Source organism: Cyprinodon tularosa, unplaced genomic scaffold (assembly GCF_016077235.1).
Source record: "Cyprinodon tularosa strain WSP-4 unplaced genomic scaffold, ASM1607723v1 ctg973, whole genome shotgun sequence".
Classification (NCBI taxonomy): domain Eukaryota; kingdom Metazoa; phylum Chordata; class Actinopteri; order Cyprinodontiformes; family Cyprinodontidae; genus Cyprinodon; species Cyprinodon tularosa.
The window spans coordinates 353,796-373,533 of record NW_024039755.1 but is presented as its reverse complement, the minus strand read 5'-3'; the positions used below and the strand labels follow the sequence as shown (position 1 = coordinate 373,533).

The 19,738-nt window shown below is 37.7% G+C and overlaps 1 protein-coding gene across 10 annotated transcripts in view; it reads left to right on the top strand.

Moving 5' to 3' along the window:
* LOC119776976 (protocadherin gamma-C5-like) overlaps window positions 1-19,738 on the top strand; it is a 124,893-nt gene that overhangs the window by 4,280 nt on the left and 100,875 nt on the right. The window contains exon 1 of one of the 10 annotated variants that reach the window (XM_038275670.1): window positions 2,693-5,199. The exons of 2 other annotated variants lie outside the window; for them this stretch is intronic. In XM_038275670.1, coding sequence (XP_038131598.1) covers window positions 2,806-5,199 — 2,394 coding nt within the window. In that variant the 5' untranslated portion in view covers window positions 2,693-2,805. Of the gene's footprint in view, window positions 1-2,692; window positions 5,200-6,182; window positions 8,736-10,511; window positions 13,097-14,137; window positions 16,722-19,738 lie in introns of those variants that run through there. 7 more of the 10 variants (XM_038275690.1, XM_038275681.1, XM_038275698.1 and 4 more) reach the window with 7 other exon arrangements.

The window sequence follows — 19,738 nt, the reverse complement described above, 5'->3', positions numbered from 1 at the left end:
ATTGTCCAGAAAATACAGTAAACTGCGAGGCGCCTTTGCCTGATTCCAAAAGGTGGCTCTCCGATATATGTGAAATCTACGAAAATCCCACACAGCAATTTTTATTGGTCAGTCCATTTTATGGTTTATGGAAATCCCTCACAATAGCAGCAAGTTCAAGTGGATGTGTGGAGCCGTGTGAAGCTCTGAAGAACTACATCCATCTGGCGAGAGCCAGGTTACTTTAAGGGGTTGACATGATCTCAAATCTGAAATACTACTATTAAAATTACATGCAAGTAAGACATATTAAGTCGCACTGGAGCATAAGTCGCATTTTTGAGGGGAAATTTATTGGATAAAATCCAACCTCAAGAACAGACATTTCATCTTGAGAGGCAATTTAAAATTAGAATAGAATAGAGGCAACAACAGGCTGAATAATTATACGGTATGCTAAGAATACATGACACATAAATAACGAACTGAGAAAGTGGCTGGTATATTAACATAACATATTAAGAATTATCAGATTACTTTAGCATAAACAACATCGTAACAAGTTTATTTGTCACTCCAAAGTACTAAATACAAGACATCTTCATCCTCGGTATAACTTTTAAACAACTCCGCTAACTTTTTTCAGCCGTTTTCCGGCTGCATATTTTTCTGCTTGAAGCTTGTAATCTGCAGAATATGATTTTCATTTCGGTGCAATTTTTGCTAAAACCTTCTCAGTTGTTTTTGTAAGTAACACCAATGTTGAAATTATCAACACAGGCATTGAGCGCCCTCTTGCGGTTTAGTGTGAAAATAAGATCTGAAATGAGATAATAATGTGTTGATAATTTCAAACATAATTAGCTCCAAAGTATTATTTGCACACCCGGCCAAACTATGAAAATACGGTATTTAATGCAGTCCTCAAAGTGATCAATCTTCTGTCTGGCCATCTTTGCTTGTTTTTTCAGTTTGGTCAACTCCACTGTCCCTGTTGGTGACCCTGGAAATATGTATTTGGTAAACACATTTGATTTTAATTAAACTTTTATTTAAATTCCACCCCTTTATGTTTACCCTTGACCCCACACTGCTTCCCTCGCGCCCTACGATAGCACCCCATTGCTCCTCAGTGGGATGGGTTATATACAGATGTAAATTTCTTAGATCGGTAAAGTTCTATTATCCATCCATCCATCGATTTTCCTTTCATCCTAAGCGGGGTAGCACAGAGTGCTGGTGTCTATACCCAGCAGTCTACGGGCGAGAGGCGGGGTACACCCTGGACAGGTCGCTAGTCGATTGCAGGGAAACACACAAACAAACAGGACAGACAGCCATTCATACACACCTAAGGAGAATTTAGAGAAGCAAATAAACCCAACAGTCATGGTTTAGACTGAGGAAGCCGGAGTACCCGGAGAGAACCCACGCATGCTCAGGGAGAACATGCAAACTCCATGTAGAAAGACCCCGAGCCATGGAACTGGAACCTTTTTTGTTGCAAGGCAGAAGTGCTACCACTGCTCCACTGATAAGCCCAGTTCTATTATTATTGTTATAATAATAATAATAATAATAATAATAATAATAATAATAATAATAATAATAATAATAATAATAATAATAATAATAATAAGTATTATTATTATTATTAGTATTTTTATTTTTTATATATATATATTATACTACACCATATTATTGTATTTTAGATTAAATAAAACCATTTTATCCCATTAAAAGACATCTATAAATCTTGATCATTCTCATGAACAGCATGAAGCAGCCAAAAGTACAAAAATACATGTTTTGTCATTACACATATACATGAATGAAAAATGAGTTTTCAGGGCCAGCATAAAAATGATCTGTCCTTTAATGAAGTTATAGTGAAACATAATATAAATATATTTTCACAATCCAAAACTTATTTTCTCTTCATACAGCTGTGCTTTTTGTTTTAAATGAGCTGTTATTGTTTGTAAATATATATTTAACTTTTTCACGTTATGATAATTTTCCCTTATAGAAATTTTACAATAAAAATTGCATTAAAAATGTAAATGATGCACTTTAATGCATCTTTATAGGCAAATATCAATGTCTTTCATGGGGCCCCAAAATTCCTGGTAGCGCCCCTGCCTGTAATATATGTTACATTTTTCTCCTGTTCCGGAGAAGGTCCCTTGATAGGTTTAATTTTCTGAATTATTTTTGCCAACGTTTTTGCCAGATCTTTCTTCAAATGGTAAACTTGGTTTCAATTGTTTACGTGTTTAAGTTTGTGTGATTACATGTCCAGAAAAATAAACGACAGCTTCCGAGAGCTTCGCACAGCTTTGCTGCACGCATTTTGATTGTTACCCGTTTTCTCTGCTGAATAAAATTCCTCTGGTTATTTAGTGTTCCTCCAATGAAATACGTTTGGTATGTACAGTATTTGTCTGGTTTAAAAAACACTGATGTGCGTAATTCCAGTTCATATTTCCTTATTTTTTATTCTTATAGCAACCAAAATCCTTTTGTTCATAGTAGTTTCAGTAAATATCACACGATTTTGTTTTTCTTGTGCAGTAAAGCTTTTGTAACTCAAAGGGACGCTGTTGGCCAGTCTGATGAACAGCACAGCACAGTCGATCATCCTCTATTGCTGTTACGCATAAAGGGGAAAAAAACAGAACTAGGCTATGGGAAGAGCAGAGATCTGACCACAAATTATGTTACTGAGAGAAATACTGTTATTGTTTCCCTTTTGGATATTTTTCTTTATTTTTTTCCATCTTTGCGCTCAAGGATTTCGCATCTCTTTCTTATTTGGATGAGAAAATGACCAAAAGAACAATGGCATGGCGAGTATATTTGCTGAATTACGTTGTTGCTCTTTCTGTTTGCGTGGTTATTGGCCAGGTCACTTACTCCATCCGTGAAGAAATTGCAGTCGGGTCTTTGATCGGAAACGTAGCATCGGATTTTGATTTAGACCCGCAAAGGCTGAACGCAGGAAAAGCTCGTATATATGGCACGGATTACGTTGAGCTGAATAGAGGAAGAGGAGACATTGTTATCAAAGAGCGGATAGACAGAGAGGCTCTCTGTGGGCAGACGACGCCCTGCGCATTTGATTTTCAAATAATTTTAGAGAATCCCATGCAGTTTTACAGCATTAGTGTGGAAATTACCGATATCAACGATAACGCTCCGTGTTTTAAAAAGACTGAATTGAAATTTGAAATAAGCGAAATAGCTCAAGTAGGTTCGAAATATGTTTTAGAGAAAGCTGTTGATGATGATGTAGGTTTAAATTCTCTCCAGAGCTATTCACTGAGTATAAATGAGAACTTTGTTTTGAATCCTTACACAATAGGGAGCCGAGCAAATGTGGAAATGACTTTAAATAAACCCCTTGATCGAGAAAAAAGGGATCGATTATCTTTAGTGTTGACTGCAATGGATGGTGGTAATCCGCAGCTTTCCGGAACAATTCAGATCGTCGTGGCTGTACTTGATGCTAATGATAATGCACCCATTTGTTCTCAAAGAGAGTACAAGTCAAACGTTAAAGAAATTGCGACGAAAGGGACTGTTCTAGCAAGGATCAGTGCGTCTGATGCAGACGAAGGACAACATGGATTTATACAATATTCAATATCCAATGTGCCAAAAGGTGCAGTTGATCTATTTGAAATAGACAAAGACAGTGGAGAGTTCATATTGTTGGGGCAGCTTGATTATGAAAAATATAATAACTATGAGATAGATATCCTTGCATCCGACGTAGGTGGAAACAAAGATGTATGTAAATTGATAATAACTGTTCTAGATATAAACGATAACCCACCGACTATCAATATCATGTCAGCATCCTCCACCGTATCTGAAGATGCTGAACCTGGCACCGTTTTGTCAATGATAAATGTTCAGGATCCAGATTCTAATGAAAATGGAAATGTTCACTGCAGTCATGATTATCATGATTACTTTAAAATCTTGCCAACTTCTAAACATTTCTTAAAGTTAGTGACAGACAGCACATTAGACAGAGAAGCCATGTCCGATTATAATATCACAGTAACCCGTTCTGATGAAGGGGTACCTTCCCTTTCCAGCAGCGTCACCCTCTCGCTAAAGATCTCCGATGTCAATGATAACGCCCCTGTATTTGAGAGGAGCTCATATGAGGCATACATTGTAGAAAATAACACACCAGGACTCTCTATATTCACAATAAAAGCAACAGACGCTGACTGGAACCAAAACCGCCGCGTTTCTTACATATTGGAGGACTTCTCTGTAAACGGAGTTCCAGTCTCCTCATATGTGTCAGTTAGTGCTGACAGTGGAGTCGTCCATGCAGTTCGCTCTTTTGACTATGAGCAGATCAAAGATTTTCATTTTCACATCAAAGCTCAAGATGGAGGCTCTCCTCCACTCAGTAGCAATGTGACTGTAAATATCCAGATCCAGGACCAGAATGATAATCCTCCTCAGGTCCTTTACCCAGTCCAGACTGGTGGCTCTGTAGTGGCTGAAATGGTGCCTCGTTCAGCAGATGTGGGCTACCTGGTGACTAAGGTGGTGGCTGTTGATGTGGACTCTGGACAGAACGCCTGGCTCTCCTATAAACTACAAAAGGCTACAGACAGACCGCTGTTTGAAGTGGGCTTACAGAATGGAGAAATAAGAACAATCCGTCAGGTGACTGATAAGGATGCTGTAAAACAGAGACTGACTGTTATAGTGGAGGACAACGGGCAGCCATCTCGTTCAGCTACAGTCATTGTTAACGTGGCGGTGGCGGACAGCTTCCCTGAAGTGCTATCAGAATTCACTGACTTTTCACATGACAAGGAGTACAATGAAAACCTTACGTTTTATTTAGTTTTGGCTCTGGCTGTGGTCTCCTTCCTATTCATTACGTGTTTGGTGGTTATTATATCAGTGAAGATCTACAAATGGAGACAGTCCCGCATCCTGTATCACTCCAGCCTGCCGGTGATTCCATATTATCCACCACGTTACTCGGACACTTTGGGAACAGGGACTCTGCCGCACCTATACAATTACGAGGTGTGTAGGACGGCTGACTCCAGGAAGAGTGACAGCACATTTCACAGAGCTGGTAGTCAGAACGTGCTGATAATGGACCCCAATTCTACAGGGACAATGCATCGATTAAAAAATGAGAAGAGCATCTTGGACGAACCGGACTCTTCTGTAGAGGTTAGTTTTTGAAAATGTATGCTATTTTTATATTGTATTTTAAAACCATTCCTGTATTTTATTTCTAAAATATAACTTCATATGAGAGAAAGAATTATTCTGATCCTTATTGGTCTATTCTTTTCTTCCCCAGTTAGTTTTTTAAATGCATTTATCCACCTCAACCGTCTTTTCGCAAATTAATTCTATATTGGTTTTTATTTCAGTTCAAAATTATTTTCCATTGAACTGCAAATTATTTCCTTCCCTTTTGATTGTGCGTCTAAAACTAATTTAATAGTTACATAAACTGGCCATAAGTTCTTCAGCACCAAGGATAGCACCAGGCGCTAAGAGAAATGTAAATCATTTTGCACATCTGCATTCAGTTTTAAGCAAAATTTGTAAATTTTGACTAAGTGATACAGATATATGTACATATTAACCACTGGAATTACATTCATAAACTGAAAATAGGAACAATCAATCTATGTACATTTCTATGTATTTGTAAATGATGAGTCGGGTTTACTGACACTGGTTACCCTGTGGCTAATGGGAAATCTTAGACATTGATAGATAGATAGATATAAATATTGATATTAAAGCTTTGATTATGATTCAAAGTTGCACGTTTTACACATTTTTCATTTATTTTGGGATTAGAGTAAAGTGTCGCTGTTGATGTATTTATTCACCTTTTTTTTTTTCAAACAATCTCAGTATTCTTTTTATAATTTGATTTGATTTTTGGCATTGACCATTTCAAGCTTTCCTAAATCCTGAAAGATTACACATTGCATTTTATTTAAAATACTCCCACACTTCTGAAAATATTTGAATGTATATTAATAAAACTCAATGTTTTCAGCATCTGTAGTTTTGCTTGATGAACTGGTGGGGACGCTGTTGGTCAATCTGTATTTGAAATGAGACGCAATGAGCTGTATCTCCCTTTTTTCATTTTAAAGAGAACGACAGAAAGGCAACAGCTGAGGATTCAGTCGCAACCTATTCAAATAATGTTGATTTTTTTGTGAGAATTTTATCTTTGAATAGATAGTTTACAATTCAGTCAATGCTACTAGACGTGAAAACACAAAACTAACTAAGTCTTTATAGCTTCCATCGGGTATTTACAAAGCTGCTTTTGCGGGATTTTGACGGTCAGAACAATGGGGCTGCTAGGCCTGTTTTTTATTTTGTTCCTGTGTTTCATTTCGGTCCGTGGACAAATCAGCTACTCTGTTCCAGAGGAATTGCCAAGAGGATCTTTCGTGGGTGATATTTCTCAGGACCTAAGTTTGGATTTGAATAGACTGAAATCTGGAAAGGCTCGCATTTATACGGGGGACAATGCTGACTACATCGAGCTTGATAAAGAAAAGGGAGTCCTTCTCGTTAAAGACAGGATTGACAGAGAGGCCATCTGTGCAGAGACGACACCGTGTGCGCTGCATTTTCAGGTTATTTTAGAAAATCCAATGGAATTTTACAGCGTTACAGTGGAAGTCACCGATGTTAATGACAACGCACCGACATTTAAAAGAGGGGAAATGGAATTCAGAATCAGCGAGTCGGCTGTTACAGGGGCCGGTTTTGTGCTAGAGCAGGCGATTGATCTGGATGTTGGTAAGAACGGTCTACAGCAGTATGCGTTATATCCCACAGATAACTTCATATTGAAACTGCTAAATCAAGTAGACGGAAACAAGATGGTGGAGATGATCCTAGAAAAACCTTTAGACCGAGAAATAAAAGATCATCTTTCTCTTATATTGACAGCAGTAGACGGCGGTGAGCCGCAGCTGTCCGGTTCTATTCAAATAAATGTACATGTCATTGACAGCAATGATCATGCTCCAATTTTTACACAGAAGATCTATAAATCCTCAATAAGAGAAGATTCATCGACAGGTACCGTTGTTATTAAAGTTGATGCCGTAGATGCTGATCAGGGATCCAATGCAAAAATATCATATGCAATATTAAATTCTGTTGACGATGCATCTGACCTTTTTAAAATAAACGCAGAAACTGGTGAAATTCAATTGGCTGGGAAAACTGACTATGAAAAAAAACGACAATATCAATTACATGTTCAGGCAAGGGACGGAGGGGGTCTAACTGATTTGTGCAAAGTTACTGTAGAAATAATTGATACAAATGACAACATACCTGTTGTAAATGTTATGTCAAAGTCGACTGTAGTTACAGAGGATGTTCAGCTTGGTACAGTTGTGACAATTTTAAACACACTGGATCCAGATTCAGGTGAAAATGGGAAAGTAAAATGTGAAATTAAAAGAGAGATCCCATTTTCAATTGTTTCAACCTCAAACAATTTCTTCAGTATCATAACTGACAATGAATTGGACAGAGAGACTGTATCTGAGTATAACATCACAGTGACATGCTCTGATGAAGGAATCCCCTCCCTCTCCAGTAACATTACCTTCAAATTACAGATCTCTGATGTCAATGACAATGTACCTGTTTTTGAGAGGAGCTCGTATGAGGCCTACATTGTAGAAAATAACACACCAGGTCTCTCTATTTTCAGAGTTAAAGCTATAGACACTGACTGGCAGCAAAATGCCCATGTTTCTTACATATTGGAGGACTCCTCTATAAATGGAGCTCCAGTATCTTCATATGTGTCAGTTAGTGCTGAGAGTGGAGTTATCCATGCAGTTCGCTCTTTTGACTTTGAGCAGATCAAAGATTTCCAGTTCCACATCAAAGCTCTAGACGGAGGCTCCCCTCCACTTAGCAGCAACGTGACTGTAAAGATCCAGATCCAAGATGAGAACGATAACCCCCCTCAGATTCTGTACCCAGTCCAGACTGGTGCTTCTCTTTTGGCTGAAATTGTTCCTCGCTCAGCAGATGTGGGCTACCTGGTGACTAAAGTGGTGGCTGTTGATGTAGACTCTGGACAGAACGCCTGGCTATCATATAAACTGCAGAAGGCTACAGACAGAGCGCTGTTTGAAGTGGGCTTACAGAATGGAGAAATAAGAACAATCCGCCAGGTGACTGATAAGGATGCTGTGAAACAGAGACTGACTGTTATAGTGGAGGACAACGGGCAGCCCTCTCGTTCGGCTACAGTCATTGTTAACGTGGCGGTGGCGGACAGCTTCCCTGAAGTGCTATCAGAATTCACTGACTTTTCACATGACAAGGAGTACAATGAAAACCTTACGTTTTATTTAGTTTTGGCTCTGGCTGTAGTCTCCTTCCTATTCATTACATGTTTAGTGGTTATTATATCAGTGAAGATCTACAGATGGAGACAGTCCCGCATCCTTTATCACTCCAACCTCCCTGTGATTCCATATTATCCACCACGTTACTCAGACACTTTAGGAACAGGGACTCTACCACACGTGTACAATTACGAGGTGTGCAGGACGACTGACTCCAGAAAAAGTGACAAGTTTGGAAGAGATGGTAGCCAAAACGTTTTGATATTGGACCGCAGTTCCACAGGGACGATGCAACGGATGCAGAGTGAGAAGAGCATCCTGGATGAACCTGACTCTCCTGTTGAGGTTAGAATACTTCTTATAAATAATTATTATTTATTCCAATCCTTGGTGGGCAAGTGCCTACACTTATTCAATGATATCTCTTTACATTTTATTTTGGTGACTTTACATTTCAATTTTGTGTTTTGGTGTATATGTTTAACCACAACACAATATTAACCAGTCTCATTAATCTTTGGTTCTTCTTTACCGATAAAAAATAGCTGTAGTTATGATGGTATATCCTCTTTTCAGTTGAAACAATAATTTAACCAATGCTAGATCCTGGCTTCAGGACCATGGACAGATACATATATGAAGACATTTATTTCGATTGGCAAAGTTAGTCTTTCGGGTATTTGTCTCCTCTGTTTTGTTTTATGGTTTGCTTTGCAAGTCTGCCAAAAATTATATTCACTTTAGTTTTTAATCAATATTTAAAAAAAAAAAAGATTGTTTCCTTTTTATAAAGAAAATATTTGAGTTAAAAAGGAAAGCAAGTTGCAGTATATATCTGACCCACTGAGATAGTAATCATTACCCTGTTGCAGCATGATATGTAAGGGCTTAGTCATTTATTGTTCAATTAGAAATATTTACCATGGCCCGGGAAATTAAGCACCAACGTTAGCTACATTTATAGTACAGTTTTTAGATGTGGTTGTACTTCTGTATACAACTCGATTTACATTAATCTAAACAAAATGAATGTTTTCCTCTTTTATCATTATATACTTATATTATTTTTTGGAGAATTTGTCTTAAATTGTTAGCACACAAAAAGGAAAGAATTATTCAAACAACAAATGTAATACCAAATGAAACTTTATATTACATAAATTGCGCATAACCCAATCATTAACCACTTTATTCATCAAATAAATTTGGCAGCAAGAAGCTGAACATTCTCTAAACAGATAAAAGGAATGGCTTTATACACAATTAATTTAATAACTGCAAATGGTAATATAACCAGGTTAAACATAGATAAAAATAAATGATTAGATAAATAAATACACATTTTAGATGTAAAAAGGGATAGATAGCATGTTATGAAAAGGTTAAAACGTGAATATATACCATGTCTGTAAAGGGAAGTTTAATTCTTCCCTTTACCTTATTAGGTAAAAGTGTCTCCTCCATTAATACTGATCAGTTCAGCGTCTACAGGTGTGAACTGAGGCAAAAACCACTATATCACTCTTTAGTGTATCTGAGCTGAAACACACGTCACATTGCTGTGTAGCTTTAGAGTAAGACCAACTCTCATCAGGGTGGCTGGTGATCATGGAGGGGCTGTACCTGCTAAAATTGCCTTCTGTCCTATGGCATCTTTAAGTTATTAGACTGATGAGACTCAACAGAAATATTACGCATACAGAAAAAATGGCGATCATTAGATATGAGTGAAAAACCGAAAAATTGTCCTCCTTTAAATGCACATGTCTTAAATAAAACCTCCAATTTTATTGTTTTAAAATGCTTCTGTTTTGATGTTTTTATTACACCCTGTGAAATTGATTTCAAGTTTTTACTGGCCCATTTGAATATCCTAGCTAAAAGAAGTTATTTGATACATCCAATAAATATAGCATAAAATATATATTATATGATATTTTTTTAAGTATCTTGGTAAAATAGTAAAATTGAGGAAATGTTGCTGTTTTTATATTTTATATATGTTTTGACCCTAAATGGATCAAAAGATTCAACCTTCTGCAGTGTTTAGGTTTCGACTCTTAGGGCCGCTGTTGACTAGCGCTCTGGTGGATTACAGAGTGTGGTTCCATCATCCGAACAAAATGCACATTAGATAAAGGGAGCAATGCAGTCGGTCATCGGGTGGGTTTGATGGAGGAATCTTAACCGATAAAAGGATTTTGTTATATTTCTACGTCATTTATTTGCTTTCCGTATGCGACTCAAAACGCAGTCGGGGGTTGGAAATTGATTTTAGTGGTGGATTTTAACACGAAGCTCAAAGTGGAAAACCGAGAAGAACAATGAATCAGCTTGTATTTTTTCTCATCTCTCTTTTTTGTCTGGACTCGGTGGTGGGACAGGCCAGCTATGCTATTCCAGAGGAAATGCCCAAAGGATCGTTAATTGGAAATATCGCTCATGATTTGGGATTAGACACCAAGCGTTTGGTATCCGGGAAAGCTAAGATTTTTAACACAAACAGCGCAGAGTACGTGGAGCTTAATAGAGAAAGAGGAGTGCTCCTAGTCAAAGAGAGAATCGACAGAGAAACGCTGTGTGCTGAGACCACGGTTTGTGCTTTAGATTTTCAGGTAATTTTGGAGAATCCGATGGAATTTTACACAGTTACCATCCAGATAATTGATATTAATGATAATTCCCCGACATTTGAAAAGGGGGAGATGGATTTTAAGATTAGCGAGTCGGCTTTAAATGGTGCGCAATTTTTATTAGAACGGGCGGTAGATCATGATGTTGGAAGTAATGATATTCAGGATTACCTGTTAAAACCAGCAGATCACTTTGAATTGAAATTACGTGATAATACAGATGGACACAGAAACGTCGAGATGGTGTTGCAAAAGCCTTTAGACAGAGAGAAACAGGAGCAGATTAAGCTAGTGTTAATAGCTGTAGATGGAGGAGAGCCACAAAAGTCGGGAACGATGTTAATTGTTATCACAGTTTTAGACGTTAATGATAATGCCCCTATTTTTACACAGAAAACATATAAAGCTGTTGTTACTGAAAATTCCCCTAAAGGAACTGTTGTGACTGCAGTCGAAGCATCAGATGCAGACGAAGCTTCTAACAGTAAAATAAGATATTCAATAACAAATACATTAGATGATGTCAGGAAAGTATTTAAGATTAACGAGGAAACCGGACAAATTTCATTAAGTGAAAATATTGACTTTGAAAAATCCAAACGTTTTCAGATTAATTTGCTTGCTAGTGATAATGGGGGACTGACGGATTTTTCAAATTTAATTGTGGATGTTCAGGACGTAAATGATAACAAACCTGAAATTAGGATAATGTCAAAGTCAAATATAATCGCAGAGGATTCAAAACCTAATACAGTAGTTACAATGATAAATATTGAAGATAAAGACTCTGGGAAAAACGGGGATGTCAAATGCTTTGTTAATGAAGATTTGCCTTTTATTTTAAAATCATCAAGGAATAATTTCTACAGTTTGTTAACAGACAATGAATTAGACAGAGAGAGAACTTCTGAATACAATATCACAGTGACCTGCTCGGATGAAGGAGTCCCCTCCCTCTCCAGCAGTGTCATTCTCACCTTACAGATCTCTGACGTGAATGACAACGCGCCTGTCTTTCAGAAGAGCTCATATGAAGCTTTCATAGTCGAAAACAACTCACCAGGTCTGTCTGTTTTCACAATAAGAGCCACAGACGCTGACTGGAACCAGAATTCCCGTGTTTCTTACATACTGGAGGACTCTTCCGTTAATGGAGCTCCAGTCTCCTCATATGTATCAGTCAGTGCTGATAGTGGAGTCATCCATGCAGTGCGCTCTTTTGACTTCGAGCAGATCAAAGATTTACATTTCTGTGTGATAGCCCAGGATGGAGGCTCTCCTCCACTCAGCAGTAACGTTACCGTGAAAATCCTCATTCAGGACCAGAACGATAATCCCCCTCAGATTCTTTATCCAGTCCAGACTAGTGGCTCTCTGGTGGCTGAAATGGTGCCTCGTTCAGCAGATGTGGGCTACCTGGTGACTAAAGTGGTGGCTGTTGATGTGGACTCTGGACAGAACGCCTGGCTCTCCTATAAACTGCAGAAAGCTACAGACAGAGCGCTGTTTGAAGTGGGCTTACAGAATGGAGAAATAAGAACAATCCGTCAGGTGACTGATAAAGATGCTGTGAAACAGAGACTGACTGTTATAGTGGAGGACAACGGGCAGCCCTCTCGTTCAGCTACAGTCATTGTTAACGTGGCGGTGGCTGATAGCTTCCCTGAAGTGCTATCAGAATTCACTGACTTTTCACATGACAAGGAGTACAATGAAAACCTTACGTTTTATTTAGTTTTGGCTCTGGCTGTAGTCTCCTTCCTATTCATTACGTGTTTGGTGGTTATTATATCAGTGAAGATCTACAGATGGAGACAGTCCCGCATCCTGTATCACTCCAACCTCCCTGTGATTCCATATTATCCACCACGTTACTCTGATACTTTGGGAACAGGGACTCTACCACACGTGTACAATTACGAGGTGTGCAGGACGACTGATTCCAGAAAAAGTGACAAGTTTGGAAGAGATGGTAGCCAAAACGTTTTGATATTGGACCGCAGTTCCACAGGGACGATGCAACGGCTGCAGAGTGAGAAGAGCATCCTGGATGAACCTGACTCTCCTGTTGAGGTTGGATAGATTTATTTTCTAATATGTGTTTCTTCAAGATTGTGAAGTGTTGTCATTATCACATATCCATGTAGATAATATTTGCATTAAAAACAATATTTTATAGTCTTTATAATCTCTTTGATTGTGGATTTATGTAGACAGACAGACAGACAGACAGACAGACAGACAGACAGACAGACAGACAGACAGACAGACAGACAGACAGACAGATACAATTATCTACAAAAAGTAGATTTGAGTAAGTAAATTAGATGATTTGCTACTGGAATGAGTATTTTTACTCTTAAAATAAGGTAATTAGATAAAATCCTCTTGAAATACGACGACCCAAATGTTTCTTATTTTATATGTAAAGTATCTTGTTCCATAGACAAAGTGTCTCACTTACCTTCTTGTTTCAAGAGCAAATGACTTCTTTAGATTTCAATTTTTTTGCAGTGTAGATGTACATATGTATAGATAGATAGATAGATAGATAGATAGATAGATAGATAGATAGATAGATAGATAGATAGATAGATAGATAGATAGATAGATAGATAGATAGATAGATAGATAGATAGATAGATAGATAGATAGATAGATAGATAGACAGATAGACAGATAGACAGATAGATAGATAGACAGATAGATAGATAGATAGATAGATAGATAGATAGATAGATAGATAGATAGATAGATAGATAGATAGATAGATAGATAGATAGATAGATAGATAGATAGATAGATAGATAGATAGATAGATAGATAGATAGATAGATAGATAGATAGATAGATAGATAGATAGATAGATAGATAGATAGATAGATAGATAGATAGATAGATAGATAGATAGATAGATAGATAGATAGATAGATAGATAGATAGATAGATAGATTCAAAGACACGAGTTTCACTTTATTCAGAGACACATCACATGGTAAACCTTATGATTCCTGACTGCAGTTTGATTATGTAGACTCTTAGCGCCGCTGTTGCATTAAAGTCTGTTGAGCTAGTACGTGTGTGAAGCTGCTGCCTCTCCTTTTAATCTCGCCAGGATACAATGGGGAACTAGAAACCGTCGAATATTTCCCGAAGGAAGACGGTTATTTCAAAAACTCAAAGTGTTCTTTCTCACATTATGGATTTTTTACCCTGTTAATGTTTCATCATCAAACGTTCGGATTTAACGTTGGATGATTATTACCGACATTCTTGTTTGGATTAAAAGCCTCTGCGTCATCGGGAAAAAATAGAAGGAACAATGAAGGGGCAAGTACTGCTGTATTTCTCTTTCATCTGCCTCGATTCCATTATTGCGCAAATAAGCTACTCTATTCCGGAGGAGATGCCAATTGGTTCATTGATAGGAAATGTTGCACAGGACTTAGGTTTTGACAAAAAGCGTTTTATATCAGGCAAAGCAAAGATTCACAGTAGGAACAGCGGTGACTACGTAGAGCTGAACAAGGATAACGGAGAGCTCCTCGTAAAAAAGAAAATCGACAGAGAGGCGCTGTGTGCAGATATGACGGTTTGTAGTTTGGATTTTCAGATAATTCTAGAAAACCCTATTGAATTTTACACTGTTACTGTTCAGATAAAAGATATCAATGACAATGCACCGACATTTGATAGAGGCGAGATGATATTTAGAATAAGCGAATCGGCAACACCAGGAGCAAAATTTGTATTAAGGAGGGCGGAGGATCTTGATGTTGGAATCAATGGCATTCAGAACTACGAATTAAAACCAAGTGATAATTTTACTCTAAGGCTTAATAAAAATCTACAGGATGTGGAGATGGTTTTACAGAAGCCTTTAGACAGAGAGAAACAAGAACATATGGCTTTAGTACTAACAGCCCTGGATGGAGGAGAGCCGCACAAGTCTGGAACTATGATCATTCTAATTACAGTTTTAGATGCTAATGACAATGCTCCTCGTTTTACTCAGCAAACATACAAAGCAGCTGTTAATGAAAATGTGCCCACAGGCACCGTCATTTTTTCTGTTACAGCGTCGGATGCAGATCAAGGTTTAAACGGTAAAATAACATATTCGATCACAAATACGCAAACAAATGTTAGGAAACTATTTGAGGTAAACAAGAACACTGGCGATGTGTCTGTAAAAGGAAATATTGACTTTGAAAGGAATAAGAACTTTGAAATTATCGTAGATGCTACTGATGAGGGCGGGCTTACTGATTCTTGTAAGTTAATGGTTGAAGTCCACGACATTAATGACAATAGGCCAGAAATAAGTATTATGTCAAAGTCGAATGTGATATCGGAGAATGTTAAAATAAACACAGTTGTTACAGTGATAAACATTGAGGACAAAGACTCGGACGAAAATGGGAATGTAAACTGCTTTATAAATGAAAATACACCATTTGGTTTGAAATCTTCAACAAACAGTTTTTATAGTTTAATTACAGACAGCGAATTAGACAGAGAGACAACCTCTGAATATAATATTACACTGATCTGCTCTGATAAAGGAGAACCCTCCCTCACCAGTAGTGTTACTCTTACATTGCAGATATCTGATGTAAATGACAATGCTCCTACCTTTGATAAGACTTTATATGAGTCCAGCATTGTAGAAAACAACAAAGCAGGTCTCTCTATATTCACACTAAAAGCAACAGATGCTGACTGGGGCCAGAATGCTCGTGTCTCTTACATACTGGAAGACTCCACTATTAGCGGAGTATCAGTCTCGTCATATGTTTCAGTCAGTGCTGATAGTGGAATTATTCACGCAGTTCGCTCTTTTGACTACGAGCAGATCAAAGATTTTCAATTCCATGTTAAAGCGCAGGATGGAGGCTCTCCTCCTCTAAGCAGCAATGTGACCGTGAAAATTCTTATTCAGGACCAGAACGATAATCCCCCTCAGGTTCTCTACCCAATCCAAACTGGTGGCTCTCTGGTGGCTGAAATGGTGCCTCGTTCAGCAGATGTGGGCTACTTGGTGACTAAAGTCATAGCTGTTGATGTGGACTCTGGACAGAACGCCTGGCTCTCCTATAAACTACAAAAAACTACAGACAGGGCGCTGTTTGAAGTGGGCTTACAGAATGGAGAAATAAGAACAATACGTCAAGTGACTGATAAAGATGCCGTGAAACAGAGATTGACTGTTATGGTGGAGGACAACGGGCAGCCCTCTCGTTCAGCTACAGTCATTGTTAACGTGGCGGTGGCGGACAGCTTTCCTGAAGTGCTCTCCGAGTTCACTGATTTTCCACATGACAAGGAGTACAATGACAACCTGACTTTTTACTTAGTGTTAGCTCTGGCCGTGGTCTCCTTCCTTTTTATCACATGTTTGGTGGTTATAATATCAGTGAAGATCTACAGATGGAGACAGTCCCGCCTCCTGTATCATTCCAACCTCCCTGTGATTCCTTATTATCCACCACGTTACTCGGACACATTAGGAACTGCGACTTTACCACACGTGTACAATTACGAGGTGTGCAGGACGACCGATTCCAGGAAGAGTGATAGTAAAATCAGAAGTGCGGGTAGTCAGAACGTGTTGATGATGGACCCCTGTTCTGGAGGGACAATGCAGCGGATACAGAGTGAGAGGAGCATCCTGGATGAACCTGATCCCCCTTTAGAGGTCAGAAAACTTATTTGTGCACAACAAATACTGGTCTTGTTATATGTATTGAGAAGCATGTGGAATGTGTTGACTTTCATTGTTCTTCATTCATTTTAACCCTTCCTATGTCCATATATATAATACACACACAATGTGAGCCTCTTTACATGGACTGCCTTTTTTCCCTCCTCTGTATCTGACCTGGTTCTAGTTATGTATTCCAGGACCATGGCTAGCGACACAGTTTTCAGAGCTGCATTTCTAATCTCTCTCCTTACCTTCCTTAGATATAAATATTTCCTTTTCCAGTTGTTGTTTTTTTCATTAAAAACATGTGCTGCTTACTGCCATTTTTTGTTTTATTTGTATAACAATTCCCCAGGCAGATATTCTTTTCAATTAAATCTACAAAATGTACACTTGAGCTGCAGCACTCTCCTTCAGGTGTCTTATCATTTTCAAAACCATTATATTTAATTCATCTCCCCTTGGACCGATTTTTTTATTTCACTGTTATTATTTGACAACACTAAGAATGAAATTGTATGAAGTGGAGTACATTTTCATTTTTTAGATAGTTTTTTTACTCTTAGTGCCACTGTTGTCTCAAATCCTGATGAATGAGCACATGATTCCATCTGCACCTCTTTTTTAACATCTCTATATTACAAGGAGAATTTGAGGAGCACGGACAAATTTGTTTAAACAGAGAGAACTGTGGTTCAATATAGGAATATTACATATATTTCTAACCCCAAATTATTTTTGGAGATTAACTGTTTTATACCCGGTTTAGTGCTGATCTATTCCAGAAATTCTGAGAAGTATGTTGAGCTGAACAGAGACAAAGGAGTCATTCTTGTTAAGGAAAGAGTCAACAGAGAAACCCTATGTACAGAGACCATGGTTTCTGCTTTAGATTTTCAGATTATTTTTGATTAATCCTATGATATTGTTAATCCTATGGTATTTTACACAGTTATTGTCGATATAATATTGAAAGATATGACTTTAAACCGATAATCTTGTTATTAATGTGCAGAGCAAAGCTGAAAGTGATGCCAATGTAGAGAACCTTTTAGTTTTATAGTAGGTAAAGATACACATTAAATCATTGTAACATTCTTACACTGAGCATATATATATATATATATATTTGTGTGTGTGTGTGTGTGTGTGTGTGTGCGCGTGTGTGTGTGTGTGGGTGGGTGCGTTAGTGCAATGTTGTCATGTTCAGTTTTGCATGTTTTTTTATCAGCTTTTAGTTTGTCTTGCTAAAAGAAAAACCATACTGAAGACAAAATAAAAAATAAGTTATTAATGTTATATTTGTTCATTACTGTTGCTATTAGTATTACTGTAACTATTTTGATATGTCTGTTTTGATATTAAAATAATAAATCATTCAAATCATTTTCAAGAGGTTATCAATTCTTCTGAATTACCGTAATAAAAGGTGTGTTTATAGGCGTATTATGGGGCACAAGTTGGTAGAATATTAATTTTATCTCTGTTAAACATCAATGTCTTAATATAACCTGCAAGTCTCACTACATTGATACCTTATTGAAGTATTACTTTTAGTTTAAGGGAAGAAAAAACATAGTTTAAGGCAGGTTGATTAAAGGAACAGGTTTTATCAATATTCACAAACTTGAGAAAGAACAGATTGTGATTTGTAAAATTGTTATGTTACAAAATCAGAGTTAAGATAATTGTAATTTACAAGATTTGTTTTTAAGATTAGAATTAACAGCATTTATACAGTAAAAAAATAGATTATAGTCATTTTCAACATGTTTAAGACCCAAAGTTAATGGTATGTGCAAAACCATAAATAATTTACAACACTCATGTTTTTAAGACGAAGTTAACAGCATGTTTTGTATAGACTCTAGAGCAAGTTAATGCTCTGTACAAAATACAGCATTGTAATTTAAAACATGTTTTTAAGACACAAAGTCAACAGCATTCTCATTCCTGGATATTAGAATGATTGATAACCAGGAGTAAGCACAGGTAAATACATCCACCTCTGCTGTACCTATGATTGTGGGCTCTTTTCCCACATCTTTACTAGAGGCCCCTTTTTATAGTTTGTCAGTAAACAAGCAACAGTGCACAGCTGACTGATGTTGACAAATAGCTCAAGAGGGATCTCAGAATAAAAGAGCTTACAGTATGTTATTTCACTCTGCATATACAGCGCTGCTAATGCACCCTGTCATGTGCAATTTCTTGTCTTTCCTTGACCTCAGGAGCATATATCCAGGATCTTTAAAGAGAAAGGGTAGCCTGTAGATCTTGCACATCACAAACTCATCAACGAGGAAACCTCAATTGACCATGATGGGCATCCCAGTTCTCAACAGGGAGATGATTCCAGATTTCTCGCATGATCCGTTGTCACGGATTGATCCTGCATAGAGTGGAGAGATGAATGTAATCACCTCATGTGGAACAATACCGATTAACCCTTTGAGAGTGCAGTGGGACTTGTATGCAGAGAACACTTCACTCTGGAGTAGAGGAGATGTTGGACACTGGCTCTTTAGCTAAGTGAATGCCAGAATAATATTAGTGTATGTGTAGTCTGTCTTAAACAGTCCTGGCATGTGCTCCTTTATTTTCTCTGCAGGCATCGATATTCTGATTGCACCAAGAAAAGTGTAGAGGAACTTGCTCCAGGTTGCGATGATCCGGCTAACTGTGGACTGATGAATTCCATAACCGTAATCCAGGTCCAGAGCCAGAGCCAGGAAGTTGAGGAAGCTCCGTTATTGGTTGCAAGGATCGAGTCTGTTCAAAAGAAATTCAATGTTACATGAAGTTTCTCTGTAAAAAAAATAAAGTAATTCACCATAAAACAGCTAAAAGAGAATATGTAACCCCAGTTGGATCACTGGTCACTCGTTATCAGGCTGCTGTGTGCTGTTACATTTTTATATACACTTGCAGTGATACTTTTCATGTTTACTGTTTAGTTTTTCCTTGATTGTGCTGGCACAGCTTGGTGGACATATTTTCAAAGGGCT